This window comes from Amblyraja radiata, chromosome 38 (genome assembly GCF_010909765.2).
Source record: "Amblyraja radiata isolate CabotCenter1 chromosome 38, sAmbRad1.1.pri, whole genome shotgun sequence".
In the NCBI taxonomy this organism is placed as follows: Eukaryota; Metazoa; Chordata; class Chondrichthyes; order Rajiformes; family Rajidae; genus Amblyraja; species Amblyraja radiata.
This window is the reverse complement of record NC_045993.1, coordinates 8,135,478-8,156,162: the sequence shown is the minus strand read 5'-3', so window position 1 is coordinate 8,156,162 and position 20,685 is coordinate 8,135,478. Positions and strand designations below refer to the sequence as shown.

The following is a 20,685-nucleotide window of genomic DNA, read 5'->3' as shown; positions in this document are numbered from 1 at the left end:
ATCTCTGGAGAGACGGACTGGGTGACGCTTCGGGTCGAGACACGGTTAACCCTAACCCTAACCGTGCAAATATATCATGCCTTGGTTTTATTCCAGCAATTAGAGGATAGGAATTGGATTGAATTGAAAGAAACAGCACGGAAACAGACCCTTTAGCCCACCAAGTAAACTGCGATAAAAAATAGTGCCGTGTTTTAGCAACACATAACAAAGAAACATAATTGTCTATATTGTCCCATTAACCCACTTCACGCCTTCGCTCCTCGTCTCCTTATCTCACAACCTGCTGTCTCTTCATCTCTGGCCTTTGTCCAGCCATCTGACAATCACATCCCCCTCACCCGCATCCACCTATCACATCTGAAGAAGGGACCCGAAACGTCACCTATCTTGGTCAGAGAGTCATAGAGTGATACAGTGTGGAAACAGGCCCTTCGGCCCAACTCGCCCACACTGGCCAACAATGTCCCAGCTACACTAGTCCCACCTGCCTGCTCTTGGTCCATATCCCTCCAAACCTGTCCTATCCATGTACCTGTCTAATTGTTTCTTAAACATTGGGATAGTCCCAGCCTCAACTACCTCCTCTGGCAGCTTGTTCCATGCACCCACCACCCTTTGTGTGAAAAGGTTACCCCTTGGATTCCTATTAAATCTTTTCCCCTTCACCTTGAACCTATGTCCTCTGGTCCTCGATTCCCCTACTCTGGGCAAAAGATCTACCCGGTTCTATTACTCTCATGTTTTTATACACCTCATCCTCCTGCACTCCATGGAATAGAGACCCAGCCTACTCAACCTTTCCCTGTAGCTCACACCCTCTGGTTCCGGCAACATCCTCGTAAATCTTTTCTGAGCTATTTCAAGCTTGACAATATCTTTCCTATAACATGGTGTCCAGAACTGAACACAGTATTGTCAATAGGTACACAAAATTGCTGGGGAAACTCAGCGGGTGCAGCAGCATCTATGGAGCGAAGGAAATAGGCGACGTTTCGGGCCGAAACCCTTCTTCAGACTGATAGGGGGTGGGGAAAGAAAGAAGGACAAAGGGAGGAGGAGGAGGAGCCCGAGGGCGGGCGGATGGGAGGGTGGGAGGAGACAGCTAGAGGGTGAAGGAAGGGGAGGAGACAGCATGGGCTAGCCAAATTGGGAGAATTCAATGTTGATGCCAAAGGGACGCAAGGACCCCAGTCGCCTATTTCCTTCGCTCCATAGATGCTGCTGCACCCGCTGAGTTTCCCCAGCAATTTTGTGTACCTTCGATATTCCAGCATCTGCAGTTCCCTTTTGAACACAGTATTGTCAATGCGGTCTCACCAACGTCTTATACAACTGCAAGATCAAGTCCTGGCGACATAGAAACATAGACATAGAAAGATCGAAAATAGGTGCAGGAAACATAGAAACATAGAAATTAGGTGCAGGAGTAGGCCATTCGGCCCTTCAAGCCTGCACCGCCATTCAATATGATCATGGCTGATCATCCAACTCAGTATCCCGTGCCTGCCTTCTCTCCATACCCTCTGATCCCCTTAGCCACAAGGGCCACATCTAACTCCCTCTTAAATATAGCCAATGAACTGGCCTCGACTACCCTCTGTGGCAGAGAGTTCCAGAGATTCACCACTCTCTGTGTGAAAAAAGTTCTTCTCATCTCGGTTTTAAAGGATTTCCCCCTTATCCTTAAGCTGTGACCCCTTGTCCTGGACTTCCCCAACATCGGGAGCAATCTTCCTGCATCTAGCCTGTCCAACCCCTTAAGAATTTAGATCCCCTCTCAATCTCCTAAATTCTAGAGAGTATAAACCAAGTCTATCCAGTCTTTCTTCATAAGACAGTCCTGACATCCCAGGAATCAGTCTGGTGAACCTTCTCTGCACTCCCTCTATGGCAATAATGTCCTTCCTCAGATTTGGAGACCATTTGGCCCCTCGAGACAGCTCTGCCATTCAATAGGCTAATCCTCTAAAATCAGTAACCCGTTCCTGCTTTCTCTCCATATCCCTTGATTCCGTTAGCCCTAAGAGCTAAATCTCTCTTGAAAACATCCAGTAAATTGGCCTCCACTGCCTTCAGTGGCAGAGAATTCCACAGATTCACAACTCTCTGGGTGGAAAGGTTCTTCCTCATCTCAGTCCTAAATGGTCTCCCCTTATTCTTAAACTGTGACCCCTGGTTCTGGACACCCCCAACATTGTTCCTGCATCTAGCCTGTCAAATCCCTTAAGAATTGCATATGTTTCTATAAGATCCCCTCTCATCGTTCTAAATTCCAGCCCATCCTTGTGAATCTTCTCTACGCTGTTGCTGGCCCCTGACCGGTTAATTCTCAGCTGTTGCTGGCGACGGGAGCCGTCAGGGCGCGGGAGAAGCAAGTGAGAATTACTGGGTACTCGGTTGATGGCTTTCAGCGGGCGGAGAACACGGACGGTGCGGATCGCAGAGAGGCTGACGTTCTGGAGGTCCAGCGAGTACTCCACCATCCTGCCAAAGAGAGAACAAGACACAAAGTCAACCAACACCAACTCACGGCCCTGCCTGGGAAAACAGACGCTAGCATTTCTATGGCTGATGTTTCGGGTCGAAACCCTTCTTCAGAACCGCAACCCGAAACATCTACCTCCTGTGGTGATGAACACCATCCTGGCCACTCACTCATCTCCCCGCTACCTTCAGGTAGAAGGTACAGGAGCCTGAAGACTGCAACAACCAGGTTCAGGAATAGCTGCTTCCCCACAGCCATCAGGCTATTAAACTCAACTCAAACAAAACTCTGAACATTACTAGCCCAATGTACTTTATCGGTTTTATTTATTAATGTGTGTATATATATTTATACAATGGTATATGGACACACTGATCTGTTCTGTATTCATGCCGACTATGTTCTGTTGTGCTGAAGCAAAGCAAGAATTTCATTGTCCTATCTGGGACACATGACAATAAACTCTCTTGAATCTTGAACGTCACCCCTTCCTTCCATCCAAAGATGCTGAACACTGACTTGGAGGAACAGCACCGCATATTTCGCTTGGGTGACCCAACACCCCAGCAGCACAGATATTGACTTCTCCAACTTCAAGTAGCCCTTGCTTTCCCTCTTTCTCCATCCCAGTTCTCCCACCAGTCTCACTGTCTCCGACTACATTTTATCTCTGTTTACCTTCTCCCAACTAACAACGATCTACTCTACATTTTCCTCGTTCTCCATTCCCTTTGTCCTGTTTTCACGCCTTAAGGGGCCTGTCCCACGAGCATGCGACCTGCATGCGGCAAGCGCGACCTGTCCCACGAGCATGCGACCTGCATGCGGCAAGCGCGACCAAACCGGAAGCGGGGGCCGCGCGGAGGTCGAGTGAGTGACGTGAAGTTCGAGCGAAGTCCGCGGGAAGTTCGCGCGTGACGTACGGCGTCGAGACGCTGCGCACGCCCGTAGAGGCACTGCGTACGGCCTCAATGCAGCTGCGGGCCGGCAGGCCGTTGCCGCGCGGAAGTTCTGAACACGGTCAGTTTTTCAGAGCACCGCTCGATGTCGGGACCAGCTCCGCACAACTCCATTCGGCTCCGGCGATCGAAGTGGGACCGGACCCGCGAGGCCGTACGGCTCAAGCGACCACGTTAGGTCGCGCTTGCCGCAAGGAGTCGCATGCTCGTGGGACAGGCCCTTTAGGTCGTGCTTGCCGCAAGGAGTCGCATGCTCGTGGGACAGGCCCTTTAGGTAACACCGTCAGTGAATATATCACTGTTCCTCTGTATTGGCCTTTCAGTGGCAAATTTGTTTGATGAATCAACTCAGTCAAATTTATTATGCGCACCAAATATCACAACGGGCCTTGTGTTATCTGTGGAGATGACATTAAAAAATACTAAAGAGATCCATGCAAGACAAGGCACATTGATCATCGCTGTATGAGGTACACAGAACATTTACAAGGATGTCGCCAGGACTGGAGGGTCGGAGCTGTTGGGAGAGGTTGAGTAGACTCTATTCCATGGAGAGTGGAGGATGAGGGGTTATCTTATGGAGGTGTATAAAATCGTGAGGGGAATAGATCGGGTAGATGCACATAGTATCATACCCAGCGTAGTGGTATCGAGGACCAGAGGACATAGGTTTAAGGTGAAGGGGGAAAAGATTTAATAGGAATCTGAGGGGTAACCTTTTCACACAGAGGGTGGTGGGTGTATGGAGTGAGTGGCCAGAGGAGGTAGTTGAGGCTGGGACTATTCCAACGTTTAAGACATAATTAGACAGGTACATGGATAGGACAGGTTTGGAGGGATATGGGCCAAACGTGGGCGAGTGGGACTAGTGTAGCTGGGACATGTTGGCCAGTGTGGGCAAGTTGGGCCGAAGGGCCTGTTTCCACACTGTATCTCTCTATGACTCCATGAGTGATACATAACCAACAGCTACAAGGCAGCATCCAAAGAGAGTGGGTAAGACAGATGCAGTCTGTTGATACAGATGTAATGGAAGCTATCCATCGTACATATGTCAATTCAAAACGCGCCAAATGCATTAAATGTTAGTGAAGACGGCCACATATCCTCAGTTGCAAGCTTGAAGCCAATGCCGTTGATCAAAGGAACTCCAGTGATGTGATTACTTCACAGAAGGGAAGCTTATGCTGTGGGATGGCTAAGCAGTATTTTTGAAGCCTCTGTAAATGTTGCTCTTGAGCAGCAGATTTACAGAGTGGAAGCAATCTGTGGCAGCGAAGAAACCTTTACCGAACAATCCTTCTCCCCACGACCCACGTGGGGTTTTCTCTGAGATCTTCGGTTTCCTCCCACTCTCCAAAGACGTGCAGGTTTGCAGGTTAATTTTCAGTTGAGTTTAGTTTTGAGATACAGCGCGGAAAGAGGCCCACCGGGTCTGCGCTGACCAGCGATCCCTGCACACTAACTCTATCCTACGCATACTAGAGACATTTTTCTTCGCCTCATTTACCAAGCCAATTTAACCTACGTACCTGTACGTCTTTGGAGTGTGGGAGGAAACCGAAGGTCTCGGAGAAAACCCACGCAGGTCACGGGGAGAAACTACAAACTCCGTACGGGCAAGCACCCGTAGTCGGGATCGAACCCGGGTCTCCGGCGCTGCAAGCGCTGTAAATGCCCCTGTCCTACTTAGGAAACCTGAACGGAAACCTCTGGAGACTTTGCTCCCCGCCCAAGGTTTCCGTGCGGTTCCCGGAGGTTTTTGTCAGTCTCCCTACCTGCTTCCACTACCTGCAACCTCCGGCAACCACCTGCAACCTCCGGGAACCGCACGGAAACCTTGGGAGGGGCGCAAAGTCTCCAGAGGTTTCCGTTCAGGTTTCCTAAGTGGGACAGGGGCAGAAAAAGGCAGTGACTCTACTGCTGCACCACTGTACCACCCTTTGTGTGGCATTGACAGATGGCACAATGGGCTAAGTGTTCGGCTGGCAACCGGAAGGTAGCCGGTTCGAATCCCGCTTGGAGTGCATACTGTCGTTGTGTCCTTGGGCAAGACACTTCACCCACCTTTGCCTGTGTGTGTCCTTGGGCAAGACACTTCACCCACCTTTGCCTGTGTGTGTGGATGTAATTATGTGAAGCACTTTGGGGTCAATGCAAGTTGACTAAAAATGTGCTATATAAATAAAGACATTTAATTTAATTTAATTGGCTTGGCTTGGTATAAATGTAAATTGTCCCTGGTGTGGCTAAACTAAACTAAAATCTCTTCAGACCAATTCTATTCAGAGGGGAGAAGGAGAAAGCTGGAAGAGTGGTGGGGGCAGGACGAAGCCAGGCAAGTGATCGGTGGAGACAAACAACTGCAGATGCAGGCTCACAAACCAAAACACACAAAATGCTGGAGTAACTCAGCAGGTCAGGCAGCATCTCTGGAGAACATGGATGGATGACGTTTCGGGTCCTTTCTTCAGAAGAGACAGGCGGATACAGGAGAGACTCTACTGCTGTTCTGCACTTTGCCAAACAGATTTTATGACATTGTTCCGGGTCAAATGGGTGCAGCCGAGATCAGTGAGAATCGACCAGGAGGCCCCCAGGGAAATGAAACACAACAGGGATGCCAGCGTTCGACAAAGGGGAAATCATACAGTCACGTTTTGACTGAAGCACGAAAGGGCACATCCCAAGGCAGGTTATTGACTGGTTGAGTGACCAAAGACCCAACATGTGATTTAGCTTAGGACAGACAATCGGGAGTTTTTTTCCTGGATGAAAATGTCAAAGACGAGAAAGGACGAGTTTAAGGGCTTGTCCCACTTGGTAATTTTTACGGCGACTGCCGGCATCATTGACTGACGTATCAGGTCACCGAAAAATGCGCGGCGCCATGCGGCGTTGACGCGGCGTGAGGACGTATTGGCCCGCGGTGTTTTTTGCAAGTGCCGCAACATTTTTTTCGTCGGATTTCGTTGGAATGTTCAAAATCTTTTGGCGGCACTGATATGACGCCGGCAGTCGCCGAAAAAATCGGCAAGTGGGACGGGCCCTTGAGTTTGGAGAAACAGCGCGGAAACAGGCCCTCTCGGTCCACCGGGTCCGCGCCGACCAACGATCCCCGCACATTAACACTATAATAATAATAATAATGGATGGGATTTATATAGCGCCTTTCTAATACTCAAGGCGCTTTACATCGCATTATTCATTCACTCCTCAGTCACACCTGGGGCAGACTGACGGAAGCGTGGCTGCCAATCTGCGCCTACGGCCCCTCCGACCACCACCAATCACTCACACACATTCACACACATTCACACACAGGCAAAGGGGGGTGAAGTGTCTTGCCCAAGGACACAACGACAGTATGCACTCCAAGCGGGATTCGAACCGGCTACCTTCCGGTTGCCAGCCGAACACTTAGCCCATTGTGCCATCTGTCGTCCCTACACCCACTAGGGAATTTTTACACACATACACCAACCTAATCGACTTACAAACCTGTACGTCTTTGGGGTGCGGGAGGAAACAGAAGATCTCGGAGAAAACCCGCGCAGGTCACAGGGAGAACGTACAAACTCCCTACAGAGAGCGCCCGCAGTCGGGATTGAACCCGGGTCTCCGGCGCTGTCAGCGCTGTAAGGCAGCAACTCTACCGCTGCGCCACCGCTGTGCCGTTTGGAGGGATACGGGCCAAATGCGGCAAGGTCGGGAACGGGCTAGTTGGGCCGAAGGGCCTGTTTCCGTGCTGTGCGACTCTATACGACCAGACGGTGGCACAGCTTTATGGGGGAGAGGGGCAAAGGCTAAAGACGATGAGTGGGGAAAGTTTTGTTTTACACACAGGGTGATCGGGTGCTGCCAGACCTGGTGGTGGAGGCAGAGACGAGAGTGGCGTTTAACAGCCTTGTAGAGAGGCAGATCGGATACGCAGGGAATGGATGGATGTGGATCACATGCAGGCAGGTGAGAATAGTTTATCTCGGCATCATCATGCTCTGCACAGATATTGTGGGCCGAAGGGCCTGTTTCGGTGTTGTACTGCTCCATGGTCTATCTTCATAATTTCGCAAGTGATAGGAGCAGAATTAGGCCATTCGGCCCATCAGGTCTACTCCGCCATTCAATCATGGCTGATCTATCTCTCCCTCCTAACCCCATTCTCCTGCCTTCTCCCCATAACCCCGGACACACGTACTAATCAAGAGTCCATCTATGTTTTAGAAAGCTCTGCAGATGCTGGTAAAATCGAAGGTAGGTACAAAATGCTGGAGTAACTCAGCGGGCGAGGCAGCATCTATGGAGAGAAAGAATAGGCAACGCTTCGGGTTGAGACTATCCCTTCTCTTCATAGATGCTGCCTCACCCGCTGAGTTTCTCCAGCATTTTGTATCTACCTTCAAGAGCCTATCTATCTCTGCCTTAAAAATGTCCATTGACTTCTGTGGCAAAGAATTCCACAGATTCACCACCCTCTGACTAAAAAAATTCCTCCTCATCTCCTTGCTAAAATAACGTCCTTATATTCTGAGGCTGTGCCCTCTGATCCTGGCCTCTCCCACTAGTGGAAACATCCTCTCCACATTCACTCTACCCAGGCTTTTCACCATTCGGCAAGGTTCGATGAGGTCCCCCCCTCGTCCTTATAAACTCATGTTAAATCTGGAGGGGAGACTGGTCTAGGCTTTAGATGCGGATGCGTGAGAGAAAAACAATATTATGATTCGGCCTTACGGAGTAGGTTTAAAAAGACATGATAGAGCTTGTGTGTTAACACCACTAAGCAAATCTGACATTTGAAAATAGGATGCTTGAATAATAGCTGATAATATCAGAACTTCGTGTAAATCGCTTAAGCCCTTCAAGCGATATACAGGAGAATATCAACGAGTGGTGTGATTATACATGTATCTCCAACGTTGATCCAGTCAGGTCATTGGGAGGTACGATTGCATCGAGTCAAGGAGTGAAACCTTCCTCAAATCAAAAATGAAAGCTTGCAACACGGGCACAGCAGTAGGGTTGCTGCCTTGCGCAGTTTGGACGTTCTCCCCGTGACCTGCGTGGGTTTTCTCCGGGTGCTCCGGTTTCCTCCCGCTCTCCAAAGACATGTAGGTTTGTAGGTTAATTGGCTTTGGTATAAATTGTATAAATGTAAAGGTTGTTCCCCAGTGCGTGTAGAATATTGTTAGTGTGCGGGGATCGCTGGTCGGCGCGGACTCGGTGGGTCGAAGGGTTTGTTTCCGCGCTGTATCTCTACACTTAAACGAGAGAGAGAGAAAGAGAGAGAGAGAGAGAGAGAGAGAGAGAGAGAGAGAGAGAGAGAGAGAGAGAGAGAGAGAGAGAGAGAGAGAGAGAGATAGAGAGAGAGAGAGAGAGAGAGCGAGAGAGAGACGAGAGACCTGAGAGAGAGAGAGGAGAAGAGGATGAGAGAGTATGAGAGAGACGACGTAGAGAGAGAGAGAGAGAGGGACAGATGATAGAGACGAGAGAGAGAGAGATGAGAGAGAGGAGAGGATGAGAGAGAGAGAGAGAGAGAGAGAGAGAGAGGGAGAGAGAGAGAGAGAGAGAAAGAGAGTGGGGGAGGGAGAGAGAGAGAGAGAGAGAGATTGTGGTTAATTGCTGGCTATTAGTCCATGTCTCTCTCCCTCTCTCTCTCTCTTGTTTAAGTTTAGAGATACAGCACGGAAACAGGCCCTTCGGCCCATCGAGTCCGCACCGGCCAGCGATCCCCGCACATTAACACTATCCTACACACACTAGGGACAGTTTTGACATTTATACCAGGCCAATTAGCCTACAAACCTGCCCGTCTTTGGAGCGAGGTTCTCAGCGAAAACCCACGCAGGTCTCGGTGAGAACATGCAAACCCCGTACAGACAAGCGCCCGTAGTCAGGATCGAACCTGGGCCTCTGACACTGCGAGCGCTGTGAGGCAGCAACTCTACCGCTGCGCCACTATGACCCTCGTTATTTGGAAATAGATGAATGGAGCTGGAGCTAACGCAGACAAACTACAAATCGCCTCACTGCAAGGGGACCATCTCTAGTCCCGACTTCAACCATTCCTTGCGGCCTCAATTTGCATAATGCTTTGTAGCAGGGCAAGTTGCTAACTTGGACTCTGCAGATCTTTGCGACAAATGGCTGGCGGATGAAGGAATTAATTAGGGCCGGGTGACTCTGCCTCATTAGAGTCTTCCCTCAGCAGCGATTCCGTGCAAAGTCTCAGCAACATTTCATGCGACTGCCTGCCAGGGGCGCGGGCTGCAATCAATCTGTTCCAGGGTCACTTCCTGCTTCCAGAAGAACAGCGAAGAAGGGTCTCGACCCGAAACGTCACCGATTCCTCGTCTCCTGAAGGCGCCGCTGAGTTGCTCCAGCTTTGTGTGTCTGTGTTCGGTGACAACCAGCATCTGCGGTTCCTCCCCTACACGTTTTGTCTGCGAAATCTCCTCATGGGCCTGTCCCACTTAGGTGACTCTTTAGGCGACTGACTGCCAGGGACTAGTTTTAATAGGAAAATAGTTAGGAAAAGGGGAGATGCAGCGAGACCTGGTGTCATGGTACACCAGTCATTGAAAGTAGGCATGCAGGTGCAGCAGGCAGTGAAGAAAGCGAATGGTATGTTAGCTTTCATAGCAAAAGGATTTGAGTATAGGAGCAGGGAGGTTCTACTGCAGTTGTACAGGGTCTTGGTGAGACCACACCTGGAGTATTGCGTACAGTTTTGGTCTCCAAATCTGAGGAAGGACATGATTGCCATAGAGGGAGTACAGAGAAGGTTCACCAGACTGATTCCTGGGATGTCAGGACTGTCTTATGAAGAAAGACTGGATAGACTTGGTTTATACTCTCTAGAATTTAGGAGATTGAGAGGGGATCTTATAGAAACTTACAAAATTCTTAAGGGGTTGGACAGGCTAGATGCAGGAAGATTGCTCCCGATGTTGGGGATGTCCAGGACAAGGGGTCACAGCTTAAGGCTAAGGGGGAAATCCTTTAAAACCGAGATGAGAAGAAATTTTTTCACACAGAGAGTGGTGAATCTCTGGAACTCTCTGCCACAGAGGGTAGTCGAGGCCAGTTCATTGGCTATATTTAAGAGGGAGTTAGATGTGGCCCTTGTGGCTAAGGGGATCAGAGGGTATGGAGAGAAGGCAGGTACGGGATACTGAGTTGGATGATCAGCCATGATCATATTGAATGGCGGTGCAGGCTCGAAGGGCCGAATGGCCTACTCCTGCACCTAATTTCTATGTTTCTATGTTTCTAATGGAATTCACCTACGTTAACCTGGCGACAACCTACGACAACACCTACGTCAACCTACGACAGCAAAAATTGTAGCCACTGTCGCCGAAAAGGATTCGCCCAAAAACTCGCCTAAGTGGGGCAGGCCCTTCAATGTGTGGCCACTTTGAAGTTCTCCTCCTCTCTCCGACGAGAGCTGCAGAATGGATCGACTGGGCTAATATATCCACTGGAATTTGGAAGGATGGGAGGGGATCTCATAGACACATATAAAATCCTTCAGGGATTGGACAGGCCAGATGCAGGCAAAATTTTCCCGATGTTGGCGGAGTCCAGAACCAGGGGTCACACAGTTTAAGATTCAGGGGTGGGCCATTTTGGACTGAGATGAGGAAGAACCTTTTCACCCAGAGAGTTGTGAATCTGTGGAATTCTCTGCCACAGAAGGCAGTGGAGGCCGATTCACTGATGTTTTCAAGAGAGAGTTAGATTTACCTCTTAAGGCTAACAGAATCAAGGGATATGGGGAGATAATAATAATAATAATGGATGGGATTTATATAGCGCCTTCTAATACTCAAGGCGCTTTACATCGCATTATTCATTCACTCCTCAGTCACACTCGGTGGTGGTAAGCTACTTCTGTAGCCACAGCTGCCCTGGGGCAGACTGACGGAAGCGTGGCTGCCAATCTGCGCCTACGGCCCCTCCGACCACCACCAATCACTCACACACATTCACACACATTCACACACAGGCAAAGGTGGGTGAAGTGTCTTGCCCAAGGACACAACGACAGTATACACTCCAAGCGGGATTCGAACCGGCTACCTTCCGGTCGCCAGCCGAACACTTAGCCCATTGTGCCATCTGGCAGGAACGGGGTGGGCCGACGGGCCTGTTTCCGCGCTGTATCTCTAAACTAAACTAAAGTAAGCTATGCTTTTGACACCATGACAGTTCCACTTGTGGAGGTTTGCTGCCTAAACAGTAAGAGCTGCAATTCCTACACTCTAACAGTGACTGAAATTCAACAGATGCTTCAGAGACACTTAAGAACATCTCGAGTTTGATGAGAGCTCTAGAAAAGGAACTTCTTTCCCTCCTCAACAACACTTCAGCCTTTGTGACAATATGTAGGAGATGGTGGGCGGCACGGTGGCACAGCGGTAGAGTTCCTGCCTCACAGCGCCAGAGCCCGGGTCCGATCCTGACCAATAGACAATAGACAATAGGTGCAGGAGTAGGCCATTCGGCCCTTCGAGCCAGCACCGCCATTCAATGTGATCATGGCTGATCATCCCCAATCAGTTCCCCGCTCCTGCCTTCTCCCCATATCCCCTGACTCCGCAATTTTTAAAGAGCCCTATCTAGCTCCCTCTTGAAAGCATCCAGAGAACCTGCGTCCACCGCCCTCTGAGGCAGAGAATTCCCCAGACTCACCTCCCTCGGTGAGAAAAAGTGTTTCCTCGTCTCCGTTCTAAATGGCTTACTCCTTATTCTTAAACTGTGACCAGGGGTGCTGTCTGTACGGAGTTTGCACGTTCTCCCCCTGACGTGAAGTGGGTTTTCTCCGGGTGCTCCGGTTTCCTCCCACACTCCAAGGGCGTGCGTGTTTGTAGGTTAATTGGCTTCAGTAATAATTGCAAATTGTCCCTAGTGTGTGTGTGTAGGTATATTGTTCCTAGTGTGTGTGTGTAGGTATAGTGCTGATGTACATACGGGGTGATCGCTGGTCGGCGCGGACACGGTGGGCCGAAGGGCCTGTTTCCGCGCAGTATCTCTAAACTAAACTAGACTAGACTCCCAACAGAGGCTCCATCCCCCTTTACATCGGGGGCCTGGGGGTGCAGAGTGTTGCACAAAGCCGTGGCCTGCAACAGGTACTTGGGCCGGTTCACGGACTCGTCCGCCGCCCGTCACTTCTGCGGCGAGGAATGGACCGTGTTCCACGTCCACGTGGAGTGTGAGAGGTTGCAGCCCCTGTTCGAGTATCTGAAGGGGCTGCTCCATTTTAACCCGACGCTACTGATTTTTAGGCTCCCGGTACAGAGGGGGGAGGGTCGGGAGAGAGAGGGGGGGGGGGATCTCCCTGTCCGTCTGCTCCTGGGCTTAGCCAAGATGGCCGCCCGCAGGGCCAGTCAGCGGGCAGTCGACGGACGCACAGCGGTCGGCTGCTGCCCCTTTTCCGGGGTTACGTCCGTGCCCGCGTGCCCCTGGAGAGGGAACACACACGCGGGGTCCACGGGGGCTCTGGAGGCCTTCCGCGAACGCTGATCGCCGCGGGAGTTCGATTGTATCATAGATAAGGATGGCGGGATTTGAATTTGAATATTTTGTCTTTGTTTGTAACCTGCTGATACAGGCAGCTTTTGATATGAACAATATTCTACTTTGCAGTTTGTTCAAGAAGGAACTGCAGATGCTGGAAAATCGAAGGTACACAAAAAAGCTGGAGAAACTCAGCGGGTGCAGCAGCATCTTTGGAGCGAAGGAAATAGGCGACGTTTCGGGCCGAAACCCTTCTTCAGACTGATGTAGGGTGGGGGGGGGGGGCGGGGAGAAGAAAGGAGAAAGGAAGAGGAGCAGCCCGAGGGCTGAGGGAGAGCTGAAAAGGGGAGGAGACAGCAAGGGCTACCGGAAATAGGAGGTCAATGTTTATGCCGCTGGGGTGCAGACTGCCCAAGCGGAATATGAGATGCATTTGTTAAACAAAACGGGGAAAAAACAGAGGCTTCATTTCCAGTGACGATGTTAGCAGTGGCTCCTGTTTGCAGGCAGGTAGTGTGTGTGGGGTGGAGAGTTCAAGGCCTGCTCCAGGCCGCGAACCCTGCTGGAAGGCCTAAGCTGGCTCTCCTGTTCAGGACTGATGGACCCCAGCACTGCTGGAGGGGGCAGTTCTGAGGGTGCAGCAGCCTCCTCTCAGCTCTGGAGGAGACGGCGGAGTGCGAGCACGAAGCGGCAAAAAGCGTCTCGCTACCCCGCGACAATAAACTAAATCACACTGAAGTCTACCGGCACCGCACCGTCCCGTCCCGTCCCGGCATGGCCGCCGGCAGCACAGTCACGCACCGGTCTCGCCCACCCCCCCCCCGGCTCAAGATGAGGAAACACGGAGAACCTGCCTCCACTTTTTCTCACAGAGAGTGGTGAGTCTGTGGAATTCTTTGAAGCAGAGAATTCCACAGACTCACCACTCTCTGTGAGAAAAAGTGGAGGCCGGTTCTCTGGATGCTTCCAAGAGAGAGCTAGATAGGGCTCTTAAAGATAGTGGAGTCAGGGGATATGGGGGAGAAGGCAGGAACGGGGTACTGATTGGGGATGATCAGCCATGAATGGCGGTGGTGGCTCGAAGGGCCGAATGGCCTCTACTCCTGCACCTATTGTCTATTGTATTATATGTATGACTGCTTAAATTTCGTTCAGACTTCGGTCTGGATGACAAATAAAAGGAATTCAATTCAATTCAATTCAATTCAATATTGTCTATTGTCTATAGCCCCCGGTCACTCCCTCTTCTCCCCTCTCCCGTCGGGCAAGGGGTACAGAGGTCAGGGTGGAACCCGGGTCTCCGGCGCGGTGAGGCAGCAACTCCACCGTTGTGCCACCTAGGAGGGGGAGGAATTTCAAATAAGGTCTCTTAGAAAAGGGAGAACATACAAATTCAATACAGGCGCCCACCACACGTGGTCAGGATCATAGAAACATAGAAACATAGAAAATAGGTGCAGGAGTAGGCCATTCGGCCCTTCGAGCCTGCACCGCCATTCAATATGATCATGGCTGATCATCCAACTCAGTATCCCGTACCTGCCTTCTCTCCATACCCTCTGATCCCCTTAGCCACAAGGGCCACATCTAACTCCCTCTTAAATATAGCCAATGAACTGGCCTCGACTACCCTCTGTGGCAGAGAGTTCCAGAGATTCACCACTCTCTGTGTGAAAAAAGTTCTTCTCATCTCGGTTTTAAAGGATTTCCCCCTTATCCTTAAGCTGTGACCCCTTGTCCTGGACTTCCCCAACATCGGGAGCAATCTTCCTGCATCTAGCCTGTCCAACCCCTTAAGAATTTTGTAAGTTTCTATAAGATCCCCTCTCAATCTCCTAAATTCTAGAGAGTATAAACCAAGTCTATCCAGTCTTTCTTCATAAGACAGTCCTGACATCCCAGGAATCAGTCTGGTGAACCTTCTCTGCACTCCCTCTATGGCAATAATGTCCTTCCTCAGATTTGGAGACCAATAATGTCCAAACAGATTTGGAGACCAAAACCTGGGTTCTCTGTAGCTGATGAGGCAGCAACTCTACCGCTGTGCCAACTCTGAAACACGAATGCCAACAGTGGGGGCAGTTGGCCCGTTCCTACGCCATAGCATCAGATCATTTCTTCATAACTGGTTCCAGCCCTGACATTAATTCCAAGTGGCTCCATTTCCAGCTCTGTCCTGGTTTCACACGATGGATTTTTTTGCACCTCTTCCTTCAGGATCAGTCTACCTGCCAATAACATCAAACCGTCCACTGGTGATGGCCACTGTTATCACAGATATCACCAGAAATACCATGGAGGCCACGGGTTCCCGCGAAACCAGCGGCCAGTTCACCCTCAGCCTCACCAGTAACAGTGAATCACGTTCTGTGTTCAGGTCGGCTCCATGCTGTACGACCTTCGTACTTAGTCCAGAACAAGGGGTCACAGTTTAAGAATAAGGGGGAAATCTTTTAGGACCGAGATGAGGAAAAAAAAATTTCACACAGAGAGTGGTGAATCTGTGGAATTCTCTGCCACAGAAGGTAGTTGAGGCCACAGTTCATTGGCTATATTTAAGAGGGAGTTAGATGTGGCCCTTGTGGCTAAAGGGATCAGAGGGTATGGAGAGAAGTCAGCTACAGGATACTGAGTTGGATGATCAGCCATGATCATATTGAATGGCGGTGCAGGCTCGAAGGGCCGAATGGCCTACTCCTGCACCTATTTTCTATGTTTCTATGTTTCATCCCGTGATTAGGGCCCCCACTATCCAAGCCAATATGTATCATCAGTCTGAAGAAGGGTTCCATCAGCTGAGAAGGTTGTTGGCTGCAACCTTACCCCCCCCCCCCCCCCCCCATTGACGAACTGTGCACTACAAGGGCCTGGAAGCGAGCGGGCAAGATCATCTCTGACCCCTCTCACCCTGGCCACAAACTCTTTGAATCACTTCCCTCTGGAAGGCGACTCCGGACTGTCAAAGCTGCCACAGCCAGACATAAAAACAGCTTTTATCCACGAGTAGTTGCTCTACTCAACAGCCAAAAATCTGTAGCCTCATTTAGCTCCGGTATTTTATTTAACTCATATGTTTAAACTATAATGATTTATTATTAATGTTTAATGTTTTATGCTTTATTCTTAATTGTTGACTGTATGTCGTGTTGTTACTTGTGGGCGGAGCACCAAAGCAAATTCCTTGTATGTGAAAACTTGGCCAATAAACTTATTCATTCAACTCGAAACATCATCCATTCCTTCTCTCCAGAGATGCTGCCTGTCTCGCTGAGTTACTCCAGCATTTTGTGTCTATCTTCCGATACATATCGTCTTTATCCTTGCAACGCCTTTGAGAAAATGGTGTCGAGCTGACTTCCCGAATCGCCGTAGGCTTGGAGAAGGTAGCCTTGGAGCCTTGAATCGAGGACCAGAGGACATGGGTTTAAGGTGAAGGGGAAAAGATTTAATAGGAATCTGAGGGGTAACTTTTTCACACACAAAGGGTGGTGGGTGTATGGAACGAGCTGCCAGAGGAGGTAGTTGAGCCTGGGACTATCTCTTCGTTTACGAAACAGTTAGACAGGTACATGGATAAGACTAGTTTTGGAGGGATATGGAGCAAATGCTGGCAGGTGGGACTAGTATGGCTGGGACATGTTGGCCGGTGTGGGCAAGTTGGGCTGAAGGGCCTGTTTCCACACTGTATCAATCTATGACTCTAAGATGTCCCCACCTTTGTGTGGCACGGTGGCGCAGCGGTAGAGTTGCTGCCTTACAGTGATCGCGGGTTGGCACTGACTCGGTGGGCCGAAGGGCCTGTTTCCACGCTGTATCTCTGAAGTCTAAAGTCCAAATCAATATATTTCTGCTCCAATGAAGCTGTCATCTATTTTTACAACCTAGCAGTATGAAGATTGATTTCTTTAATTTCAAATAACTCCTGCATTCCCTTCCCCCACGCTCACCTTAGTCATCCTACTAGTTCCACTGTTCGCATCCCTGTATCCCCTCATAATCACCTCTTCCCCAGCCAACAATGGACCATTGTGGGCTCTACCCTTCCTCGTTCATCTGTTGCCGGCCCTGATTTGTTCTGGCTTTTCCCTGCCTTTAGTTATTCCCCCATCCCTCTTCTGCCTTCAGTCGGAAGATCATCACCCATCCTTTTACTCCAGAGTTGCTGCCTGGCCCGCTGAGTTACTCCAGCACTCTGTGTGTCTATCCACGCAAAACTGAAACAGTGTCTTCCACTGAAGTGTACATAATTTTATATATGATAGGAGCAGAATTAGGCCATTCAGCCCATCAAGTCTACTCCGCCATTCAATCATGGCTGATCTATCTTTCTTTCTCAACCCCATTCTCCTGCCTTCTCCCCGTAAACTCTTTATAACAAGAGGAGCAAAGAGGTCCTTCTGCAGTTGTACAGAGCCCTAGTGAGACCACACCTGGAGTATTGTGAGCAGTTTTGGTCCCCTAATTTGAGGAAGGACATTCTTGCTATTGAGGGAGTGCAGCGTAGGTTTACAAGGTTAATTCCCGGGATGGCGGGACTGTCATATGCTGAGAGAATGGAGCGGCTGGGCTTGTACACTCTGGAGTTTAGAAGGATGAGAGGATATCTTATTAAAACATATAAGATTGTTAAGGGTTTGGACACGCTAGAGGCAGGAAACATGTTCTCGATGTTGGGGGAGTCCAGAACCAGGGGCCACACAGTTTAAGAATAAGGAGTAAGCCATTTAGAACGGAAACGAGGAAACACTTTTTCTCACAGAGAGTTGTGAGTCTGTGGAATTCTCTGCCTCAGAGGGCGGTGGAGGCCGGTTCTCTGGATAATTTCAAGAGAGAGTTAGATAGGGCTCTTAAAGATAGCGGAGTCAGGGGATATGGGGAGAAGGCAGGAATGGGGTACTGATTGGGGATGATCAGCCATGATCACATTGAATGGCGGTGCTGGCTTGAATAGGTGCTGGCCTACTCCTGCACCTATTGTCTATTGTCTATTGTCACCCGTACTAAACAAGAAGAAGGGTTTCGGCCCGAAACGTCACCTATTTCCTTCGCTCCATAGATGCTGCTGCACCCGCTGAGTTTCTCCAGCATATTTGTGTACCTTCGATCTTCCAGCATCTGCAGTTTCTTCTTGAACACAAGAATCTATCTATCCCTGCCTCAAAAATATCCACTGACTTGGCCTCCACAGCCGCCTGTGGCGATGAGTTCAACAGACTCACCAGATGACGGTGGAAGAGTTCCGTGTGAATTAAAATCAGAACATTGGCGGGTGTTGGAAAGCTGAAGTAAAAACAGAACAGGCCCCGTAACGGTCAACAGGCCGGTAGGCGGCGCTACTCTCGTCAGCAGCGGCCTCTGCAGTCCGTCTGCGTTTTTATTATTTTATGTCTATGTTTTTATGTAGTTTTTGTTATTTTTGTTGGGGTATGTGTGTGGGGGGGTGGGGGTGGTGTGGGGGGGTTGGGGGTAACTTTTAAATCTCTCCCTGCACGGGAGACCCGACCTTTTCTTTGTCGGGTCTCCGTTGTCGTTGGGGCTGCAACGAGGAGCGGCCTCCAACAGGAAGACCGGGGTCTTTGGTGCCGACTACTCACCTCACCATCGCGGAGCTGGCCGAGTCCAGAGCGGGTGGAGCTGTGGTGGACGCTGCTGCGACCCGACCCCCGGAGATTCGGTGGCTGCAACTGCGGGTTTGGCGGGCGGCACCAGGAGCCCGCGGGTCCCTGGAGGGAGACCGCTTTTCGGGGCTTCCGCAGCGGCGACTTCTCCCGCCCGAGTTGCGGGGTTGAAGAGCTCCTGGAGCGGGGCTTTACAGCACCGCCCCGCGCGGCTTGGAATGGTCGCGGGACTCTGCGAGCGCACGCCGGGGGCTCTAACATCAAGACCCGGTGTGCGGCCTTGCATTACCCGGCGTGGCTTTAATGGCCGCGGGATAATTCGCCATCGCCAGCCGGGGGCTTTGACTTTGACTTTGACTCTGACATCGGGGGGGGAGAGTGCAGTGGAGAGATAAGTTTTTTTGGCCTTCCATCACAGCGATGTGATGGATGTTTGTGTAAAATATGTTGTGCCTTGGGTCTATTTGTTTGTAATGTATGGCTGCAGAAACGGCATTTCGTTTGGACCTCACGGGGTCCAAATGACAATAAATTGAATTGTATTGTATTGTATTGTATTGTAAGGTTTCCATGACAACCTTCACCTCTGACCCCCAAACCTGAGCTCTCCGCAGATGCTGCCCGACCAGCTGGGCACACACCAAACTATTTCTGTTTCACTGTTTTAAAAAAAAAGAACAAAACGAGCTCTGTTTGACATTTTATTCCTCAGACACAAACAGCTAAAAATAAAAGCTTCTCTCATCTTTATTGCTCTGCTCTTTGCGAGGGTTTGCAGAGCATCAGTTGGCCGCCTGCTTCTTATTTTAGAACCGTGGGCTCTCTTCATGGACTCTGAAGCGCCGTGGCAGAGTGAGTGAGTGTGTGTGTGTCTGGGTGAGTGTGTCGAAGTGAGTGAGTGTGTCAGTGTCGGAGAGAGGGCGACGGTCTGGGAGAGAGAGGGAGAGAGAGGGAGAGGGGGGAGAGAGGGGGTGAGAGAGCGAGGAGAGAGAGACAGAGGCGGGGGTGAGAGAGAGGAAGAGGATGAGGGGGGAGAGAGGTGGAGAGAGAGGAGGGAGATAGTTGGGGAGAGAGAGAGGGGCCTATCCTTAGCCCCACGTCCCCCTCCCTTTTCATCTGTGCATTAATTGCCTCATACTGTGTTTTGTATTGAATTCTGTCTCTACTTTGTGTACTAGTCATGTCTCTACTATTTATTTCATTCCCCTTGTTTTTCCTCTACCTGCTAAATATTTGTAAGGTGTCCTTGAGACTCTTGAAAGGCGCCCATAAATAAAATTTATTATTATTATTATTATAAGAGAGGGGGGAGAGAGAGGAGGGGGATGAGAGAGAGGGGGTGAGAGAGAGGGGAGAGAGTGGTGAGAGGAGGGGTAGAGAGAGAGAGGAGAGGGGGGAGAGAGGGGGGGGGGATGAGAGGGGGGATTCGATGAGGAGGGGGGGAGAGAGGGAGAAAGGGGGGAGAGGAGTGGCTTTCTTCCTCGTTGAGCTTTTTTTGAGAAGCGGCTCCCTCTGAGCTCGTTGAGAGATAACGGTGAGTGGTGATATACACAAGCCTCACAAAGTGTAAACAAGACTAGTGCAGATGGGACGTTGGTCGGCATGGGCAAGTTGGGCCGAAGGGCCTGTTTCCATGCTCTATGACTCACAACCAACTGGATCGAATCAGTTTATACACTCAAGTGTCATTGTCACATTAATATAAATCTACAGTCACAAGTTCACGTTATAGAAGTAGAATTAGACCATTCGGCCCATCGAGTCTCCTCCACCATTCAACCGTGGCCGATCTCTGCCTCCTAATCCCATTTTCCTGCCTTCTCCCCATAACCCTTGACACCCGTTCTAATCAAGAACTTGTCTATCTCTGCCTTAAAATAATCCACTGACTTGGCCTCTACAGCCCTCTGTGGCAATGAGATCCACAGATTCACCACCCTCTGACTAAAGAAATTCCTCCCCACTCCTTTCTCAAAGAGCGCCCTTTATTTCTGAGGTGACGACCTCTGGTCCTAGACTCTCCCACCAGTGGAAACATCCTTTCCACATCCACTCTATCCAGGCCTTTCATTGTTCAGCACGTTTCAATGAGGGG

General features: G+C 50.2%; 1 protein-coding gene across 1 annotated transcript in view; it reads right to left on the bottom strand.

Moving 5' to 3' along the window:
• cacna1i (calcium voltage-gated channel subunit alpha1 I) overlaps positions 1–20,685 on the bottom strand; it is a 252,978-nt gene that overhangs the window by 181,490 nt on the left and 50,803 nt on the right. The window contains exon 2 of the mRNA XM_033013140.1: positions 2,390–2,487. Coding sequence (XP_032869031.1) covers positions 2,390–2,487 — 98 coding nt within the window. The remainder of the gene's footprint in view (positions 1–2,389; positions 2,488–20,685) is intronic.